Here is a 19,428-nt window from a genome sequence, read left to right on the forward strand (position 1 = left end):
TCACAGGGTGGTATTCACTGCTGGTCCTACTCAGAGCAGACCGACTGAAGTTTATGGACACTGCTAACTTAGCTTCATTAATTTCAGTGGGACTATTCTGAGCAGGACTAAGCTGAATGCAACCTGAAGATACTCCCATGACTTGCAAAAGCTGAGAATGGGACATATTTTTACACCCCCTTTTTTCAAGAACTGCTGGTTGTAGCCAACCAAATCCTACTCAGAATAGACCCATTTAAACGAATAAGCTTAAATTTGCACTAACTTCAGGGGATCTACTCTGAGTAAGACAAGCATTGATAGGACCCCATGAGTCTTGTGTGACCTGGTGCATTAAATGCTGCTCAAGAAACCTAGAATGTATTTCATATGTTTTGGGAATTTCTAATGGTGGGTTGCTGTTGTTTTGTTATTTTGTTAATCTGGATTAAAATAAACTATTTTAAAATGTGTTTGATATTTTGACCTGGTTCGCATGACATAGTAAGGCAAACCATGGTTTCCTGTTACTGCTCAAATGTGTCCTCCTTTGCTCCTCCCCAGTCCTTTTCACTGCCACACCAGGCTGAGCTAAAACCAAGGTTTTTGTATTTCCTTCATAGCCAAGAACAGCACATTTCTTTAATAAAGTTTATGTCTGGTTGTAACAAAAAACAACAACCCTTGAGGTGGTTTGCAAAAAGAACACTGAAATTATCATACTCTAACTCTTAAAAGCAACAACTGAAAACCCGCAAAAAATAATTAAAGCCCAAGATCAGCTAAAAAGCAAATTAAAATGCATGTCAACACTCTACATGTCTGAATAGGCTTGCCTAAACAAAAATGTTTTTAGCTGGAGACAATAACAGTACAGTGAAGGCACCTGTCTGGTGTCAATAAGCAGGTTTGAGGCTGCCACACTGAAAGAATGATTTCTTATAAATGCAGAACGAGTATTATGCAGCACCTATAACATTGCCAGTTCTGCATATTCTGGTCCCAAGCTTTCAAGAGCTTTATATACCAAGAGTAACACCTTGAACGTGGCCCGGTAGCGAAAGGGCAACTGGTACAAGTATCTGAGCAGAAGTTTCCCTCCTGTCAACAACCCTGCTGCAGAATTCTGCACTAGCTGGATTTTCTGGGTTATGTGCAAGAGATTGAGCCTTGGATTGAGCACATTGCAACAATCCCATCTTGAAGCAACTGATGCAAAAGCTACTGTGCATGGCTCACATCCCTGGTCAGATTGCATTGCAGAGCCTTGGAATGCAGCGAGGTGCGCTTATGCGCGCTAGGAGCCCCACCTGACATAAGAGACATACGAACTCCACTGCAGGTAGGTAGGGATGGTCTTGAAACTCACAAAGAAGCCAGAAAAGAGGAGGACGGGGATGGCTGTGACGGGACCCACAAAGGTGGCCACCTGGAAGACAAAGGAGGAAAGGGAGAAAGAGGCACACAAGTTAAAGAGGACTTCCAGACAAGGACTCTATGCCACCAAATTCAACAGCGTTTTGGTGCAACTGTTTCCATAGTTTTGCACGTGGCTTTGACTAATATTTACACATTTTTGCCAAGCAATTTCTCCCCAGTATAATGCATTTTTGTTGTTTTCACTCCTCTCTGTGGTTTCACGCACACTTTACCTTAGTATACGCATTTTTGCCCACAACGCTTGGCTATGATTCCTGCATTTGCAGGAGATGGGACTAGATGACCCTGGGGTTCCCTTCCAACTCTACAATTCTATAGGGAGAACTACATTGCAGGATGGCTGCATTTCGATTCACTTATGGTTTCAGAAAGTGTGAATTAAAGAGGTTCACCTTTAAATGAGAACGGAATTTCTTCCCCATCCCTACAATTGGCACTCACACGCTCCATCTTTTAATTTTAATTCCCACCCCTCAGCCAGATATCCCATGCACTTTTATCTATTCAACCAGCAGAGGGCAGTTCTTCATGGAAACTTTCCATGCTGTGTATTCTAGTTCCAGCCCCATAACCACTACTTCCCTCCCACCCCACCTTTTCCCATTTGGGTAGGGCTGCCATATAGCTGGATTTTCCTGGGATTTCATGTTCAGGAGGGATTTCCAAAAGGAAAAAAAGCTCAACAACTTTCGGATTTTCTTAAAAACTCAACAATTTTGGAGTGTCCTGGGTTTTACTTTTTGAAATATGGCAACTCTACATTTGGCACATAGCTGTCAACTTTTCCCTTTTCTTGCGAGGAATCCTATTCAGAATAAGGGAATTTCCCTTAAAAATAGGGAAATGTTGACAGCTATGATTTGGGGTATGTGTGCAGGTATTGGGGCACGTGTGCACATTCACCTTTTAAAAAATTAAACTAAAATTAAATCTGCATATGAAGAGCAGGAGAGCACCAAGAGAAAGGTTACCAACTCCAAGAAGAACCTGCAGGATCAGACCAATGACAAATCTAGCTCAGCATCCTGTTCTCACAGTGGCCACCCAGATGCTAGTGGGAAGTCTGCAACCAGGAGTCGTGCACAAGAGCCCTCTCCCCTCTTGCGGTTCCCAGAGGACAGCCATGGTGGTGGGTAGCCATAGATAGTCCTCTCTGCCATGCATTTGTCCAATCCTCTTTCAAAGCCCCCCAAGCTGATGGCCATTACAGTCAGACCTCATGTTATGTTTGCTTCATGATACGTTTTTTCAGGTTGCGTCCCGCGGTGACATGGAAGTACCGGAAGGGGTTACTTCCGGGTTTCACCGCTTGCGCAGACATGCAAAATGATGTCATGCGCAGAAGCAGCAAATTGCAACCCGCGAGTGTGCAGACGCGCCACTGTGGGTTGCGTTCTATTCATGATGTGAACGGGCCTCTGGAACGGATCCCGTTTGCAACCAGAGGTACCACTGTACCGTCATCACTGCAGGAGCAATTTGCATCGTTGTTGTTGTTTTAAGATAATATTTATTAAGTTTTCATTTTTCAACCAAACATTTATAACATATTTTTTCGTCACCTATAATTTGACTCTTTCGAGGCTCAAACTCCCCTCCATCCCCCCCCAACTGACTTTCTATCTTCTTTACATAATTTCCTCGCATTTCCAATTCCCCCTATCTACCTGCTTTCATTCCTTAAAATTCCTTCTCATTGTAGGTAAGTTTCTATTTCCAAACTGCAAAAACCTTTAAATCAGTCCTGTTAGTGTCAGAGATTTACAATGTTCTTTCAAATACAAAATAAATTTACTCCAGTCTTTTTCAAACAGTTGGTCTTGCTGGTTGCAGATTTTTGCAAGTTGCATCTGCATGAAGAACTGCTTTGTTGGGTCTGAACCTTCCAACATTCAACTTCCTTGGATGGCCATTGTTGGGAACAGGATGCTGCCTGGACAGATCTTGCTTGGATCTAGTGGGGGTAGCCCTTGTCCTCTTACAGGACTTCATCCCTGTGCTGAAAACCCAAACCACCACCAGCCCCTTTGCTCTCTGGTCTTACTTGTAAGGAGGTGGATGCTGCTCCAATCATGAGCCCCAAGGACTGGGCCACCAGGGCGGTGGAAGTGGCCAGAGCAGAGAAGAGCAGAAATCGGGTGGCTTCCGGAGGCTGGCCCGTCATCCAATACACAATACTGCAGTAAGTAATGGGGCATATTACCTGCAGGGGGCAGCAGGAAGCAGGTTAGCGCTACTTTGTAAATGTGGGGTTTCTCTCCACTACCCAGGGCCGGCCCACCCATGAGGCAGACTGAGGCAGCTGCCTTGCTTGGCAGAATCTTTTGGAGCAGTGCTTCCGCAGGTGCCCCCCATCTGCCCCTTCCGGCGAGATCTTGCAGGAGTCTTGCGAGATCTCACCGGAAGATGACATTTGTAACCAAACAATTTAACCCCTGTGTTGCAAACAATAGTCAGAAATATCCAAGGCAACACGATGACCAAATACGATGTTACAATGTCAATATACACTCTTTATATAATATGAAATATATGAAAGCACATAAACAGAAAACTAACGAATCTCTGAAAGTCACAAAATATGCACTCTTAATGGATTCTCTTGAACATATAAAACCATATAAGACTTATGTTTATTTGGTTTTATATTTTCAAGAGAATCCATTAAGAGTGCATATTAGGTGATGTTTGTAAGCAAGGTTTCAGAGGGAGGGGGGGCAGCTTGTTGTTTCGACTTGGCTTAGCCACCCCTGGTGTAAATGGCAGCTAGCTGGGGGAGGCAAAAGTCATTGGTAGCAGAAACAGCCACAGTCTAGAATCCCCTGTGGGCGGGAGCTGAACCTGCTGAACTTCTGTCTGCCACGCAGCAATTAGTCTCTGGGTGGTTGGGAGATGGAGTCCAGCAACCTACAAGTTCCCCATTCACGGGTTAAAGGCACAGAGCTTCTGTTGGGGGCAGGAAATGTGGCATCCCTGGTCGGGAACGCGGGCATAGGAGAATGACATGAGTAAAGAAGAAGCCTTACCTGAAAAGGAATATCCGCCATCGTTTTAGCTAGAAAATAAGCCTTCAGGCTGTACCAGTAGTTCAGATGCTCTCTCAGAAACACAGACATCTCCAGCGGGACTGGAGGGACAAGGAGACAGAGCAGAGCACAGCGTCACACTTGTGGGTTCAGTGTACTTCCCTAAAGGAGAACCCGGTTCCAGTGCCTGGGCGGCTCAGCTGCTAGGCTTGGAAAATAGTTATCTCCCTGAGAACCTGGTGGTCTTGACCCAGGCACCCAAACTCAGGCTAGATCTAAGTGACTGACTCTCCATGCCACTGTGGCAATTGCCCCTGGCTTGCTTGGGCGCCCCCATGTGTCTGGCCTAAAAATACAGAGGCACCAGTACAGCATGCGGATTCTGCAGCCTGGGGGTGTGCCTATGGCGTAAGCAGCTGTCCCTCCAAACTGCCAGCCCAAGAAGGGAGGCTGTTTCTGGACCAGGGCAGGGCTGGGGAAGAGGATCTGGCTGGGCTGTCAATCACCACGACAATAGGTGGCTTCACTTCAAAGCAAGGAATTGGGAGCACATTGAAAGACCTAATTCTTTCCTTTCTTCCTTTGCAGCCTGGCATGGGCTGAACTGGACTGCAGGGGAAGATCTCTTCCAAAAGCGGAGCCCGTGGGTCGGTGGTTGGGGGCACTTGTGAACCCAACTCTGGCAGGGATGGGCTCCACTCAGGAGCTTCCAAATGGAGCCACTCTTGGTAGAGCTTGGAGCTGATGCCAAACATAAAAGCCCCACTTGCTGAGGAAGAATCAAGAGTGTGCTTTAAGGCGTCTGATGGTTCCTTTGCAGCTGTGCCTCTACCTGCTCCACATCTGACATTATATATGATGTGAGGTTTGGGGCACATCAGCGTGGTTTGGGGGAAAGTGCCTTACAGGCCAAACAGGGAACCTCCTCAGGCTGTATTAGACCCATGGACTGGAGGTTCCCCACCTCTGAGTGAGAGGGAGTTACAGTATTTTTCACTCTATAGGACGCACCCGACCATAGGACGCACCTTGTTTTAGAGGGGGAGAAAAAGAAAAAGAAATTCTCCCCTTCTCTGCTCAGCGCCCCTTCAGCGAAGCGGCAGGAGAAATGGAGCCCCTTCCCTCTGGAAGGTTCCCTCTGCGCTTTGGAGGCTTCGCATTGCTATTGCTGAAGCCAAGGAGCCTGCATTCGCTCCATAGGACGCACACACATTTCCCCTTAATTTTTGGAGGGGAAAAAGTGTGTCCTATAAAGCGAAAAATACGGTAGTTCTACAACAGCTGCTGACATCTTCCTTGGGGAAGGGATGTTGCTCAGTGGGAGATCATGTGGTGCCAGACAGTGTGAATTAGATGGACCAACAGTCTGGCTCTCTACTTTCTCTGCTTCTTAAGCCAGGAGTTTGGAAGCCACAGCAGAGGATGAGCTGCCAAGAAGGACTTGGGAGCTCCAGCCCTCCCCACACCCATCTAAATCTGACCACCACAATGCCATCATGTTTGGTATCGCTTCTCTTCCATCTGGGGACAGAGCACTTACAAGTAAGGACTGTGGGCATCAGAGCAGCGAACATGAGGAAGAGCATGGAGAAGAAGAGGAAGCCGGTGTTGTTGAAGACCTTGGCGGCGTCATTGCCAATGTGCAGGTAGAGCAGTCCAATCAGCACACCGATGCAGATGTGAGACATGAACCGCAGGTGGGTTAGCACCTGTGTGCAAAGTGAGATGCGGCAAGTTTAGCACGACCGACCTCCCCCTTTGCGCAAAGCCTTTATAAACATCTGCAAGGTGCTTCACCGTCTTAAAGCCATAATAATAATAATAATAATAATAATAATAATAATAATTTATTATTTGTACCCTCCCATCTGGCTGGGTTTCCCCAGCCACTCTGGGCAGTTTCCAACAGAGATTTAAAATACATTAAAACATCAAACATTAAAAACTTCCCTAAACAGGGCTGCCTTCAGATGTCTTCTAAAAGTCAGGTAGTTGTTTATCTCTTTGACATTTGATGGGAGGGCGTTCTACAGGGTGGGTGCCACTACCGAGAAGACCCTCTGCCTGGTTCCCTGTAACTTGGCTTCTCCAGTGAGGGAACCATCAGAAGGCCCTCGGCGCTGGATCTCAGTGTCCAGGCAGAACGATGGGGGTGGAGACGCTCCTTCAGGTATACTTCAGCCATGCTTCTCACTCCTTTTCCCATTTCACAGATGGATCACTGAGGCTGACTGACAGCAAGGTGGCCACACAAGAAGTCCACAAGAAGCACTGGCAGGACTTGAGGCCAAGATGCTCCTACCTACATTTCTCTCCGCCTGATCAAACCATGATTCGGTTTCGCTGTTGGACTTGGAGTGAGGCCCCTTCGTTTCCCAGCTGTTGTTGCCCCCTATCAGCACACATTGATGGGGGGGGGAAAGAAGGAAGCAGAAAACTGGAGGGAGTTGCAGGACACTTCCTTCTGCTCCCGATTGGCTGGAGGTAGTCACATGACAACCTCTCACCTGCCTATAAATACTACCTGGGTTGTCCTCTCCTCTTCAGTCTGAGCCACCAGAAGACTTCTGACCACTGTCTGTCACACATCATTCCTGCTGAACCAGCTTCATATTGTCTTGCCTGTTTCCCAGATTCCATAAGACTGAACTGAAATACCCCATTTTTGTAGCAAAATATCCTGTATCACTCAAGTAAGGGGTAAGGAGAGCTTGGTATGCACATCATGAATAGGGGTGGGGAAAAGAGCGCAACTCAACTGTTGTCTCTTTGAATCCTGTATTTCAGCTTTGATCTGGTCCTAAGTAAAGATCAGCGTTAAACTTAGTTCCTTGATTCTGCATTAAGGCTAGATACACACCATCCTTTTAAAGGGCAGTCAAAGCACATTCTTTCCCTCAAAGAATTATGGGAATTATTTTTGCTTCCTATGTTTTAACGGGACATAATAAGGATATAAAGTTTAAGGACTTAACTTCACATTTGCTAATTGCTGCTAGACAAACCATCACCAGATGGTGGGGGGGGAGGGGAGATAACCTGAACTTATAGCATGATATAGAATGATTCGTGCTATGGCAATAATTACACGTAGAACCCGGTTTATGCAAGGAAAAGAAAAACCGCAATCATTTTATGCCACCTGGCAGAACTGAATTACATACGCATCCAGCAAATACTTACAAAAATACGCAACCACTGCAGTTATGAACATTTGGCAACATTAATGTATGTAACATGAACTCGGGAACTTTTTATTCTTTGAGAAGGTTGCAATGCGCCTTGCACCAGTCGTTTGCCCCCCTTTCCCAGTGTTTATATTGTATTGTTTTTCTTTTGAATAAATAAACCTTTAAAAAAAGAATTCCAGGCACTGTAGTTTGTTAAGGATTGCTGGGAATTGTAAGTCTGCGGGGGTTAAACTACAGCTCCCAGAATTCTTTGTGTTTTGAATGTGCTTCAAAGATATAGGGTATACACAGCCTTAAGTTTGTGATTCTGGCCCTCCTGGTGAGATCTGTCTTAACTTTGGGGAATATAGCTCAGTGGTAGAGCAGGTGTCTTGCATGCAGAAGGACCCGGGTTCAACGCAAACCATCTCCTCATTGCCCTGATTCTGGAGTACCTAAAATAATGCATCTGTTCCATGTGCAGAGTGCCTCTCTTATCACAGCGAGATCCCCCAAAACCTGGGAAGGTCTCTCTGATCCCCGCGCATAACTCTTAAAACAACAACACCCCCAAACAAGCCACATCGTCCACCCCATACCCCATGTCCTACCCCACATCCCTCCTCCTCCTCCCACAACTCAATCTCCTCCCTCTCTCAGCTTGCCCCTCCTCCAAGCCTCACCGTGTCTCTCATAATAGACAGGAACGTCCTCTTGAAGAGGATGCAGAATTGGGTCATGGTGCTGGTGGCAAAAGTATGGCTCTCGATGTGGTCCAAATCCTGAGAGCAACACAGGGCCAAAAAAAGAGAAAGGGGGTGGGGAGAAGGAGGTTAGTGGAACTGTCATGATTTGGGTGGTGAACATGTGTGATTTTTATCATGGTTTATTTTATTAGCCCGCCTTTCCATCAAACTGAAATGCAAGGTGGTCCACAAAATCTAAAAGCTAACACAGAAATAAGTGATATACGTCAGAGTCACTTCTGAGTGTCAGAGGTGCACACCCATCCTGCACTAGGAACCAGGCTTTTAGTGTTGCAGCTCCAGCTCTCTGGAATCAGTTGCATGCCCATATCAAAAAGGCACCTAGTATCATGATGTCTTAGGTGCTTACTGGATTTTTTTTATTTTTTATTTTTGCTTAGGATGGCTTTCCCAGTCATTTATGTACGATCCAGTTTACATCTGAAGAAATTGCCTGGTGGTTTTTAGAGTTAGCACGGGTGGTTTTAGTGTTTTCAAGTTTGTGTTTCTGTGTTTTGTCCTGTTTTTAGCCATGTGCACTGCTTCAATGGCTTAATGCTTTGAAGCGATCCATAGATTAGTTTACTAAATAAAATAAATAAATAGGAAAGCAAATAAGTAAATAAATAAAAAGTTAAGTAAGTAAGTAAATATTTAAAAGGTAAAGGTAAAGGTACCCCTGCCCGTACGGACCAGTCGTGTCCGACTCTGGGGTTGCGCGCCCATCTTGCTTAAGAGGCCAGGGGCCAGCGCTGTCCAAGGACACTTCCGGGTCACGTGGCCAGCGTGATGAAGCTGCTCTGGCGAGTCTGCACCAGCACAGCACACGGAAACGCCGTTTACCTTCCCGCTGGTAAGCGGTCCCTATTTATCTACTTGCACTTAAGGGTGCTTTCGAACTGCTAGGTGGGCAGGAGCTAGGACCGAACGACGGGAGCTCACCCCGCCGCGGGGATTCGAGCCGCCGACCATACGATCGGCAAGTCCTAGGTGCTGAGGTTTTACCCACAGCGCTACCCGCATCCCTACAAGTAAATATTACTAATGGCAAATTTGATTCTCTGTAGATTTTATTGTTATTGTTATTTCGGCTACCTGCCCTTCACCAGCATGCGTATTGCTACTAATGATGGTACTCTGATGTGGAGAGAGGAATGGGAAAAATAGTCCCTAGGTCTGAGTGTATACACAGGAATTCTGGAGTCATAAAACAAGCAGCCAGAGCCAATCCCTTTCCCTGCCCCGCCCCAGCTTACTGCCACACAGTGTCCTGGGCATGAGGAATCTGCTTTGGTTGGGCTGCTCTTCTTCTCCTCCATGGCACAGAGCCCATTCTGGACTGCTTGGAACAGTAGTGGGTTTAGGTCGCCGTATTCTCCGGAGGCAACTTCGATAACTGCAAAGGAGAAAGCAGCGGCTTTCAGACAACCTTGTTTATCGAGCAGTTTATCCTGATCTGTTTGAACAACCTTTGCAGGAAAGTCAGGCAACTGTCGGCTATTTGCTAAGCAATCGTTCCGAATGGCTTGCAGGGAATTTATACGCTGTTGTGTGAAGCGAGCCTTATCACTTTCCGGTTCATTTTGCGCATCACTTTCCTTACTGCAAGAAGTCAGATTCTGGGTGGAGGGAGGGAGGGAGGTCAGAGAGGGGTGTGTGTGAAGCCAGCCTGATGCACAAAGGTAAAATATATGCTCATTGCTACACCCACATTTGTCTCTGGACCTTCTGACTGCTGGTTTGTGGCCTTCAGAAGAAAATGCAGCCCTCGGGCTCCATCAATTTGTCTATTTATTTTTTTAAAGCCATCACTTACTGAAATCAGCTGGGTTGTGGTAGGTGGGGCAATGCAAGCCCAGCCCTTTCAGGTATGGGATGAGGTTGGGCACCGCTCCTTTGAAGATGCACTGACCTTGGCTCAGGATATAAAGCTGGAAGAAAGAGAGAGAGAGAGAAGAAAAGAAAAACACTTATGAGGACTAACATATTGGGAAGGCCCTATCGTTAAGCAGAGGGAGGCAGCCACCTCAGACAGCTGATTTTGGGTGTCATGAAAGGGCAGAAAATAGTTAATTCTTTAATTTATCCTTCTTGCCTTTTTACTCCCAGGGAGAAGCACTTGTGGGATGTTCAGGATCACATGCCAAAGCGGTTTGGCTGGCCTTGGGTTATGCGCACCTCGAGATGTGGTGTCGGGTGCGCCGTTTGCCGTTCTGACTCACACAGCTGGCAAGGCTGTGTGTATGCCACAATTCAGAGAAAGCGAAATGTGGTAGCAGCTTCCTGAATGCCTCAGCTTTCTTTCCTTGTCGTCAACCAGGCGTCTAGCCCTTATGGCTGAGGATATACCCCTGAAATCTAGAAGCCAGTCAGAAGCGGCTCAATAAGATATTCCAGGGTTGGGGACAGAGTAACAGTGTCCTCATCTATCCCTCCTGTGACTTGGCAAAAAACAATGCAAAACTGCAGAACAAATCCTGCAACTTTTGGGAAATTATGCTCGACTTGCATCATTTTCCGCAGGGCATACAAATTCCCTTTCTCCCTGGCACCGAATTTTGCTTGGCTGTGCACAGAATTCTGCTCTTTTTAGACCGCAATGCCCTGACTGACGGGGGCACAGAGGATAAAAACAAAACAAAATGGAGGCAGCTTTGGTGAGAGGATGGACAGGCCGCAAAGGATCCTAAAGCCAGCCTCTCCAACCAGGAACAGTGCAGTACAGCGTGGGCTCTGAGACCCCCTGCACACACCCCTGGGCCACAATGGCACACCAGACAGCGCACAGAGACCCTCACCTTATCAAACTTTTCAAAGAGCTTCGCGCTGGGCTGGTGGATGGTGCAGATGATGGTGCGACCGCCCTGGGCCAGCGATTTCAACAGCGAGACCACCTGGAAGCAGGAGGAACTATCCAGTCCACTGCAGAGCCAGGGAAAGAGAGAAAATGCTGGAGTGAATGACGGCGGAAGGAGGAGACTGGAGAGTAGCCTGGTTTGCACAACACAGTAAGCCAAGCTATGGTTTAACAGCTGTGTGCAAACACATCATGGCACCTGGGAAGGCTTCAAGTGGGGACTCTGGGCAGATGCCCCAAACTCTGAGCTTTCATTTTTTAAAAAGAAAATAAGTCTCCAGCCCTCCTGGAAAGAAAGGTGTGTGTGTGTGTGTGTGTGTGTGTGTGTGTGTGTAGAAATGTGCAGGTACCTTCTGAGTGGTTTCTGTTAAATGAAGAAGAAGAGTTTGGATTTTATATCCCGCCTTTCACTCCTCTTCAGGAGTCTCAAAGCGGCTAACATTCTCTTTTCCCTTCCTCCCCCACAACAAACACTCTGTGAGGTGAGTGGGGCTGAGAGACTTCAGAGAAGCGTGACTAGCCCAAGGTCACCCAACAGCTGCATGTGGAGGAGCGGGGAATCAAACCCGGTTCACCAGATTACAAGTCTATCGCTCTTAACCACTACGCGACACTGGCTCTACACCACACTGAGAGTGGTGTGTCTACCTTGTGTTTTTTCCCCGGTACTGAGGAATGCTCCCTGTTGTTATTAGAAGGCAACAGCATCAGTGTGTGTGTTTTCTCTTCATGATCGGTACCAGCATGGCATAGCTGAAGTTGTTTTTTGGGGGACAGTACCCCTTATTCCCCTCGCAGAGCTACAATTGGTTTAACAATCAATCCCTCTTCACGGGTAACTCTGGGAATTGTAGCTCTGGGAAAGGAGTCGGTGGTCTCCTAACAACTCTCAGCACCCATAACAAACTACAGCTCCCATAATTCTTTGAGGGAAGAAGCCATGGCTATTTAAAGGGGCACTGCACTGCTTTAGATGTATGGTGTGAAGGAAGCAGACAGAAATAGTTGAAAGTAAGAAGGCAGATGGGCTTGGAGGAATCAAGACCGAGATTGGGGCCCGAGTGCCATAGTGGGCTAGCCTCCATTTGCCCCATCATGGGCTGTTCTTTGGGTGGCGATTTCTCTCCCCCCCCCCTCCTGCCTTCTGGGCACCCCCAGGTTCCAGCCTTAAATGCTTGCCCAGTGGGAAGCCTCCTCTTACCACTGCCTACTGCCTCCTGCCTCCTGCCCTCTCCCCCAGAATTGACACCGAGGCTGAATGAGGCCCATGGAATCTCTGCAACATCCACTGGATGCTAACAGAGTCCTGCTGCCTTTCCCCAGGTGACGTTCAAGGGATAGGGAAACCTGGAAAGGCCTTGGCATCTTACCTGGTGGGTTCGTCGAAAAACATGACCGGAGGATTGTTGACCAGCTCCAAGGCGATGGCAAGGCGCTTACGCTGCCCTCCGGACAGGGACATCGTGCGGGTGTAAGAACACTCCAGAAGACTCAGAGCTGTCAAGATCTCGTCCACCTGGACCCCACGGAGGGAGGGAGGGGGAAATGGACAGGTTTAGTTGCCATAGGCAGCCCGAAATGTGGGCCTTTGCCATCATTACTTGATGAGGTCCAGCATGGGGGGAATCACACACACAACTCTTGGCTTTCAAATATAGGAAATGTGCAAACTCACCAGCTCCTTCTTGACTTCCTGCTTCTCGTTCAACTTCAGGTTGGCAGAAACCTGAGGAGGGAAGCAAAAATGTTCTACTTAGGAAGTGATCTGAGCAGGTTAATGCACATCCAGCGGCATAATGAAGTCTAGTTTGCTGGGGTTCCTGCAAATGGTCGTTGGCATGAGTAAAAACAGGTCATTTGATGTCGGGTGATTGAAAAGCAGGTGTCCCTGTCCACCTGGAGTTATACATGCTCAAATGAGAGCAGCTAGCTTCAGGACAGCCCAGGTCAAGGCCAGATTTAGGTTTGATGAGGCCCTAAGCTACTGAAGGTAATGGGACCCTTTATATGTCCAGCTGTCCTTTGTCAACAACAAATTGTCACTTTTTTTGTGTTGAATATATGCTATATGGTAATTTATGGACCTAATAGGTATCTAAAGCCATTTGCACATGCAGAATGTCGTACCCTATATATAGAAATGAGCAAACCAGTGATATTTAAGGGAGCAGGCTAGCAGGCGGGGCCCATGACTTGCATCATAGGAGCCTACACAACACAAAACACTGTTGCTGTATGTAGGTTTTATTTCATTTGTTTTTTATCTTATATTTTGGAAATGTACATCCAGGTTTTTTTCTTTAATATTTTGGGGGGGCCCAAGAGAGTGAGGCCCAAAGCTATAGCTTGTTTAGCTTATACGTAAATCCGGCACTGGTCCAGGTTTAAAAAAATGAGAACTGCCATAACTGCACCAGAGACATTAGAGCTGAACTACACAAGAAATCAAAACCACATGAACTGTGGAAGCATCATATCTTTCAGGGATTCTCCCACATGAAGTAAATAAAAAAAACATACAGTGGTACCTCGCAAGACGAAATTAATTCGTTCTGCGAGTTTTTTCGTCTTGCGATTTTTTTGTCTTGCGAAGCATGGATTTTGGAAAAGCTTCAAAAATCACCAAAGTCTTCAAAAACCTCAAAAAAGGCTACCACACCGCGTGCTATGAGTTGCTCCTCGAAGTCAAGTCGCAACTGCACCCCCTGAATGCACGGTTTTAAGAAAAAGGAAACAAACTTGCAAGACAAAGGAAACAAATTTGCAAGACGTTTTCGTCTTGTGAAGCAAGCCCATAGGGAAATTCGTCTTGCGAAGCAACTCAAAAAACGAAAAACTCTTTCGTCTTGCGAGTTTTTCGTCTTACGAAGCATTCATCTTGTGAGGTACCACTGTATTCCCATACTCAAAGTGGATGGTTCTAAACAGGCTTTCTCCTTGACACAAGAGATGGCCAAACCAGTTTCCAACCCGTCAGTCTTGTATGTGTTTATTCATAAGTTTATTCTGTATTAATTTGCATATTAAAAAACTTTTGGATGAAAATTCATTTATAAATAAGTATTTTAACCACAAGAGAAACATAAAGCAGGCATTTATAAGACGTATTTCTTGTTTTCTGTCAAGAACTATATCACTTTTTAAATAAAAAAGCAAAACCTGAAGTATAATGGCATTCTGATCTGTAGCTTACCCCAGGAGAAGCACATTAGGCGACTTTGCTTTGAAATTCACAGAAATCAAATTCCTGACAGAGCCTACTCTGAGGCACAGGCAGTGACTGTTTGTTAAAATATGGGGCAAAACACTTACACATTCCACCACAGAACCATGTCCCCATTTACAAAATACAATGCTTAAAAACAATAAAACTGCAGTCCTCTGCAGTTTGAGGAGGAATGAGGCAGGAGGTGATGTACCAAGAGGATCCTGACAATAATCTTCTCTCAGGCTATAAGCTCCATAAAGTGGAATCCATGAGGTGAAGTGGGTTGGGAAGAGAGCCTTTGCTGTTGCCACCAGGGTGTGATTCTCTTCCATCTTGACCTCTGCACATCTCTGGAAATCCAGATTCCTCCTAGGTTTCTCCTGGCACAACACCCCCCCACACACACTATCACCCAAATGTTTCCGGGACCCCTGCTCACCATCATAGCCTCGCGCACGGTGAGATGCGGCAAGAGCATGTCGTCCTGCATGATATAGCAAGACATCTTCCTGAAGGTGCGCAGCTCCCTCTGGCGCCCATTCACGAGGATCTGCCCCTTCATGCCCGTCTCCCTGTAAACGACAACAGTGACCTGGGATGTTGGGAGTTGTGCTTTGGCAACATCTGGAAAGCCAGAGGCTCACCGCCGCTAGAGCTACGTACATGGAGCTGGAGAACCTGCATTGATCTCAGCGTTCCCAGCTTGAAGGAAGGGAGAGGTCAAGGGCTGGGATAGATCTAGATGGGCTTTCCACAACCTGGAATTCTCTCTTGAGAGCTGGCACCAAAGGTCGATGTGGTTGGGCATTTGCCAATGACCCACACTCAAATAGGGGCCACACTGACAAGACCCACCACAGTGAAGATGTGGGGGTCAGCGCTGGAGGAGCTCCGTGAAGGGTAAATTGGCCAGGGTCCTTTAAAATGTGGAGCCGTCGCCCACTCCACTCACCCCAAACCATTGGCTACGCTGGCTGAGGATCCGCCTACTGGTCAAATTTGGCCCGTGATGGGTGGGTCAGATATAGGAAAAATAGTCCCCGTCCCCCCATTCTAGAAAAGATGATCCGTGTTCATCACGTGACATCAAACATCATGTGATATATGCTCATTACCGGACATAAATCTGACAGTGCAACAACAGTGAAACCAGGAGCTGTAAAGATCCCAATCCTTTCAGGTAAAAACATGCCTCTCTCTGAGGAAACGGCATTGGCTCACCGGTAACCAGCCAGGAGGTTCATGAGGGTTGATTTCCCAGCTCCGGAAGGGCCCATGATCCCGATAAGCTCGCGGCGGCAAAACTTCCCAGACAGACATTTCAGCAGCGTCTTGTATCCTGGAAAAGAGGGAGGAAGGTGGACAGATTGCGAGGGCTGCCCCAGAAGTCAGAGAGCAGGAGTGGGGAAGCTGAGGGCCAGCCCCCCAGCCCCAGACAACATGAAGGGAGCTGGTGTCCAACAACATGCAGGGAAGACCTCAAGTTCCCCGCCTATGTCTGAGAGACAGTGGAGGACACACCTGTTAGTATTTGGCGCATAATTTGGGATTGAGCAAGTTATGTGGCTTCAAACCTCCTTTATTACAATACCGAGTGACATCATTACAGTGGTACCTCTGGTTGCAAACGGGATCTGTTCCGGAGGCCCGTTCGCAACATGAAAGGAACGCAACCCGCAGTGGTGCGTCTGCACAAGCGCGTGACGTCATTTTGCACATCTGCACATGTGCGAGCGGCAAAACCTGGAAGTAACCCTTTCTGGTACTTCCGGGTCGCCGTGGGACTCAACCTGAAAAAACGTAACATGAAGCAAACGTAACATGAGGTATGACTGTACACTCCATGGATAGGACTCGTGCGGCTCTGTGATCTAAACAACAGAAGGTTGGAAGTTCAAATCCCCACGATGGGGTGAGCTCCCATTGCTCTGTCCCAGCTTCAGCCAACCTGGCAGTTCGAAAGCACACCAGTGCAAGTAGATAGTTACCACTGTGATCCGCATTTAATCCTCACAACAACTTTGTGAGGTAGGTTGGATTAAGAATGGTGGTGACTGGTCGCCCAGTGAGCTTTCTGGCTGAGTGGGAATTTGAACCCTGGTTTCCCAGGTCCTCATCTGACATTCTAACCACTGCACTCACAATGGCTAACCCTGGTTGCTAAGAGTGAGCCTTGAGAAAGTGTGGGGCAATGATAAGCAGGAATACCTTTTAAGCTTCCGATTTCCTGCCCAAACTAATGACTAGCAGAAACCATGCCCCAGTCACCACCCCATCCCAGCTCTGCGTAAATGAAGACGTACGATGACATTCTTTGCCAGCGCTATTGAGAAAGAGTTTAAAAAGAGGGAGGGAGCGAGATCTATGTCGCGAGGATCAGCGTCTGCCTCCAGCTTTGTCTGTTCTTGCCAAATTTGCTCATCAATCTCGACTCCTGCAACCCTTTGCCCCACTAATCTCCCGGTATGTGCTTTATCGTAAGATGGACAGGCCATGTACAGATCCCATCAACCAAATAGCTGCCTCCCTGTCAGTAGATGGGACAAGAAGCAGAATCTATTGGGAAAGCAAGCTGGAGGGAACCACAAGGTGTTTTGGGAAAGGGGGGGGCGAGGCAAAGTTAGCAAAAGTTCTGAGTTCAGAAGGCGTATGTGTTGGGGCAACTCTGCGAGAACTTGGGGCCGTCCAAAGAAGCTGAATGTGGGAAGATTTAGGACAGATCAAAAAAAGGACTTCTTCACGCAGCACCGAGTTAAGCTACGGAACTCCCTTACCCACAGGAGGTAGCGATTAGGGCCAGGCAATATCTGATTTTCAACATCACGATATCTCACCAGCTAAACACTGCGATATACTGATATATTGCAATATCTGAAATAAGGGTGGAGCTATGTAGAGGCATTGGCTGGTGTCAGGGAACTGCCATCAGCTCAGAGGCGAGAGGTGGAAGGGCAGTTGTGTTATAGGGAACCTCCGAAAATCTTGCAAAGCAGTTCCTCCTCCGGCGAGGGGGAAAGCCCCACCTCTAATGGAGAGGAGATGCAGCAACCAGGGGATGCTAGGGAGAGCCTCAACACCGAGCCTGAGCAAACCGGAGGGGAGGGAAGTACCTCTTTGCCAGCGCCCATTCTGCGCAGTAGGTTTCGGCGTAGGGAGGGAAGGAGAAGGTTGGGGGCCACACGACTGTTATGCTGGGGGAGGTACAAGGACTGACCACTCCCAGATTCTGCTAGCGACTGAGCCAGACATGAACTTACGACGCTCTTCACTGTAAATAGTTTGCACCAAGAATAAAGCCTGGAAAAGACAGGTCAGAGCCTTGCCTGTTTGCTCTCAAGCAACTACATCATCATCTGACAGCTGGCTTCACGGTTTTCCCCACATTGTGATTTATGCGTAGCACACAAAAATCATGATTCACAATATTTTGCCAGGTCAAAAATTATAAAACCAATATCATGTTATGGACTTGAAACCAGTTTTGGACGATATATCGCCCAGCCCTAACACACACCATGATTCGCAATATATTGCCAGGTCAAAAACTGTGAAACCAATATCACGGTATGGACTTCAAACCGGTTTGGGATGATATATTGATATATCACCCAACCCTAGCAGCGGTTGCCACTAACTTGGATGGCTTTAAAAGAGGATGAGACAGATTCGTGGAGAAGAGGGCTATAGATGGTTTCTAGCCACCATGGCTATGCTCTGCCTCCATGATCAGAGGCAGTCATGCTTCTGAATACCAGTTGCTGGGAACCACAGGAGAGGGAAATGGTCTTGTGTTCCAATCCTGCTTGCAGTCTTCCGACAGGTATCTGGGTGGCCCCTGTGAGAACAGGATGCTGGACTAAGATGGGCCACCGGCCAGACCCAGCAGGACTTTTCTTATGTTCTTAGTCCCAAGTAAAGCTCCTTTGCATCACCACCACCAGATTCTTGGCCATGTCGCTTTCCTCCCCCCTCCTCTGTTTCAGCCCCTGTGCTTTTAAACACTTGCCTAACAGGGATGCAGGAATTCAGCCCATGAAGTCATTCTCCAAACATGATAGGAAGCTGCCTTATACCAAGTCAGGCCGCACTAGACTTCCGGGTTAGCGCCATCGACTAATGGCGGATTCCCTCCGAGCTCCGGAGGGAATCGGCTCCGCAGGATCGGGTCTTGTCCGCGCCGGCGACGCGGGGACCCTTAAAAATCACAGGCGCTGATGCCTGTGAGCGTGGTGACTCGGCGGGCACCATTTGCGCCCACCCAAACCGCGAAGGAGCCTTTTTAAAGGCTCCGGAACGGGGACGGGGGACGGCGCAGTGCTGTGAGTAGATTGCTCCTTCTGCGGAGCGAAGCCGTATGCCATTGTTGGAGAAGCGCTGACTTTTTCCTTGGAACATTTGGACTCAAAAACAAGAACCCGTGAGTAAATATGGAATTTGGAATTCAAACAAATTTTTGCTGAATTGGTAACGAGCGGGGAAGGGTCAAAAAGGAAGTCGCCCCCCCCCCTCTGTGTAGATACTTTAACGCAAAGAGCTTGCAACTTAAGGTCGAGAGAATTCTTTTTTTCTTTTATATATATAAAAAAAGCCTTCACGGCTTGACGCTATAGAATTTTACCGGTGGATAAACCTAACGTTAGGAGCTAAAGTTTCACCCCCCCGAACCCGGGGGCGTCCCGCGATAGAGCCTGCTGAAGAACTATTGAAGAATTTGACAGCTGTCAAAATAGCTGTCAAAAGGAAAGGATAAAGGGAACTTTGTCTTTGTTGCATCTGCTGGCTATATTTGTCGCAATTTCTGGAAAACAAGGGAGAGCTGCTACAAATTAACTTGCTTACTGGTTTTTAAACTGAAAGACATTGAAGGACTAAAATCCCCCTTGCGGGGGACAGAGACACTACAAGAATGGCTGAAAGAAGCAAAAATCAGACTAAACTCAACAAAATACTGGTTCTCCTGGGAAAGTTACAAGATCAGACAGATGTTTTGACTACAAGTGTG

The 19,428-nt window shown here is 47.3% G+C and overlaps 1 protein-coding gene across 2 annotated transcripts in view; it reads right to left on the reverse strand.

Annotated features, from left to right (window-relative positions):
- ABCG4 (ATP binding cassette subfamily G member 4) overlaps positions 1-19,428 on the reverse strand; it is a 41,741-nt gene that overhangs the window by 794 nt on the left and 21,519 nt on the right. The window contains exons 3-14 of one of the 2 annotated variants that reach the window (XM_079954717.1): positions 15,648-15,765; positions 14,866-14,998; positions 12,894-12,944; positions 12,589-12,734; positions 11,160-11,283; positions 10,178-10,292; positions 9,618-9,757; positions 8,299-8,397; positions 5,986-6,064; positions 4,446-4,546; positions 3,464-3,622; positions 1,290-1,408 (exon numbers count right to left, since the gene is read on the reverse strand). In XM_079954717.1, the coding sequence (XP_079810843.1) occupies positions 1,290-1,408; positions 3,464-3,622; positions 4,446-4,546; positions 5,986-6,064; positions 8,299-8,397; positions 9,618-9,757; positions 10,178-10,292; positions 11,160-11,283; positions 12,589-12,734; positions 12,894-12,944; positions 14,866-14,998; positions 15,648-15,765 (1,384 nt within the window). Of the gene's footprint in view, positions 1-1,289; positions 1,409-3,463; positions 3,623-4,445; positions 4,547-5,985; positions 6,155-8,298; positions 8,398-9,617; positions 9,758-10,177; positions 10,293-11,159; positions 11,284-12,588; positions 12,735-12,893; positions 12,945-14,865; positions 14,999-15,647; positions 15,766-19,428 lie in introns of both variants that reach the window. The other variant, XM_079954716.1, reaches the window with a different exon arrangement.

Source organism: Podarcis cretensis (assembly GCF_951804945.1).
Source record: "Podarcis cretensis genome assembly, chromosome: 15".
NCBI lineage: Eukaryota > Metazoa > Chordata > Lepidosauria > Squamata > Lacertidae > Podarcis > Podarcis cretensis.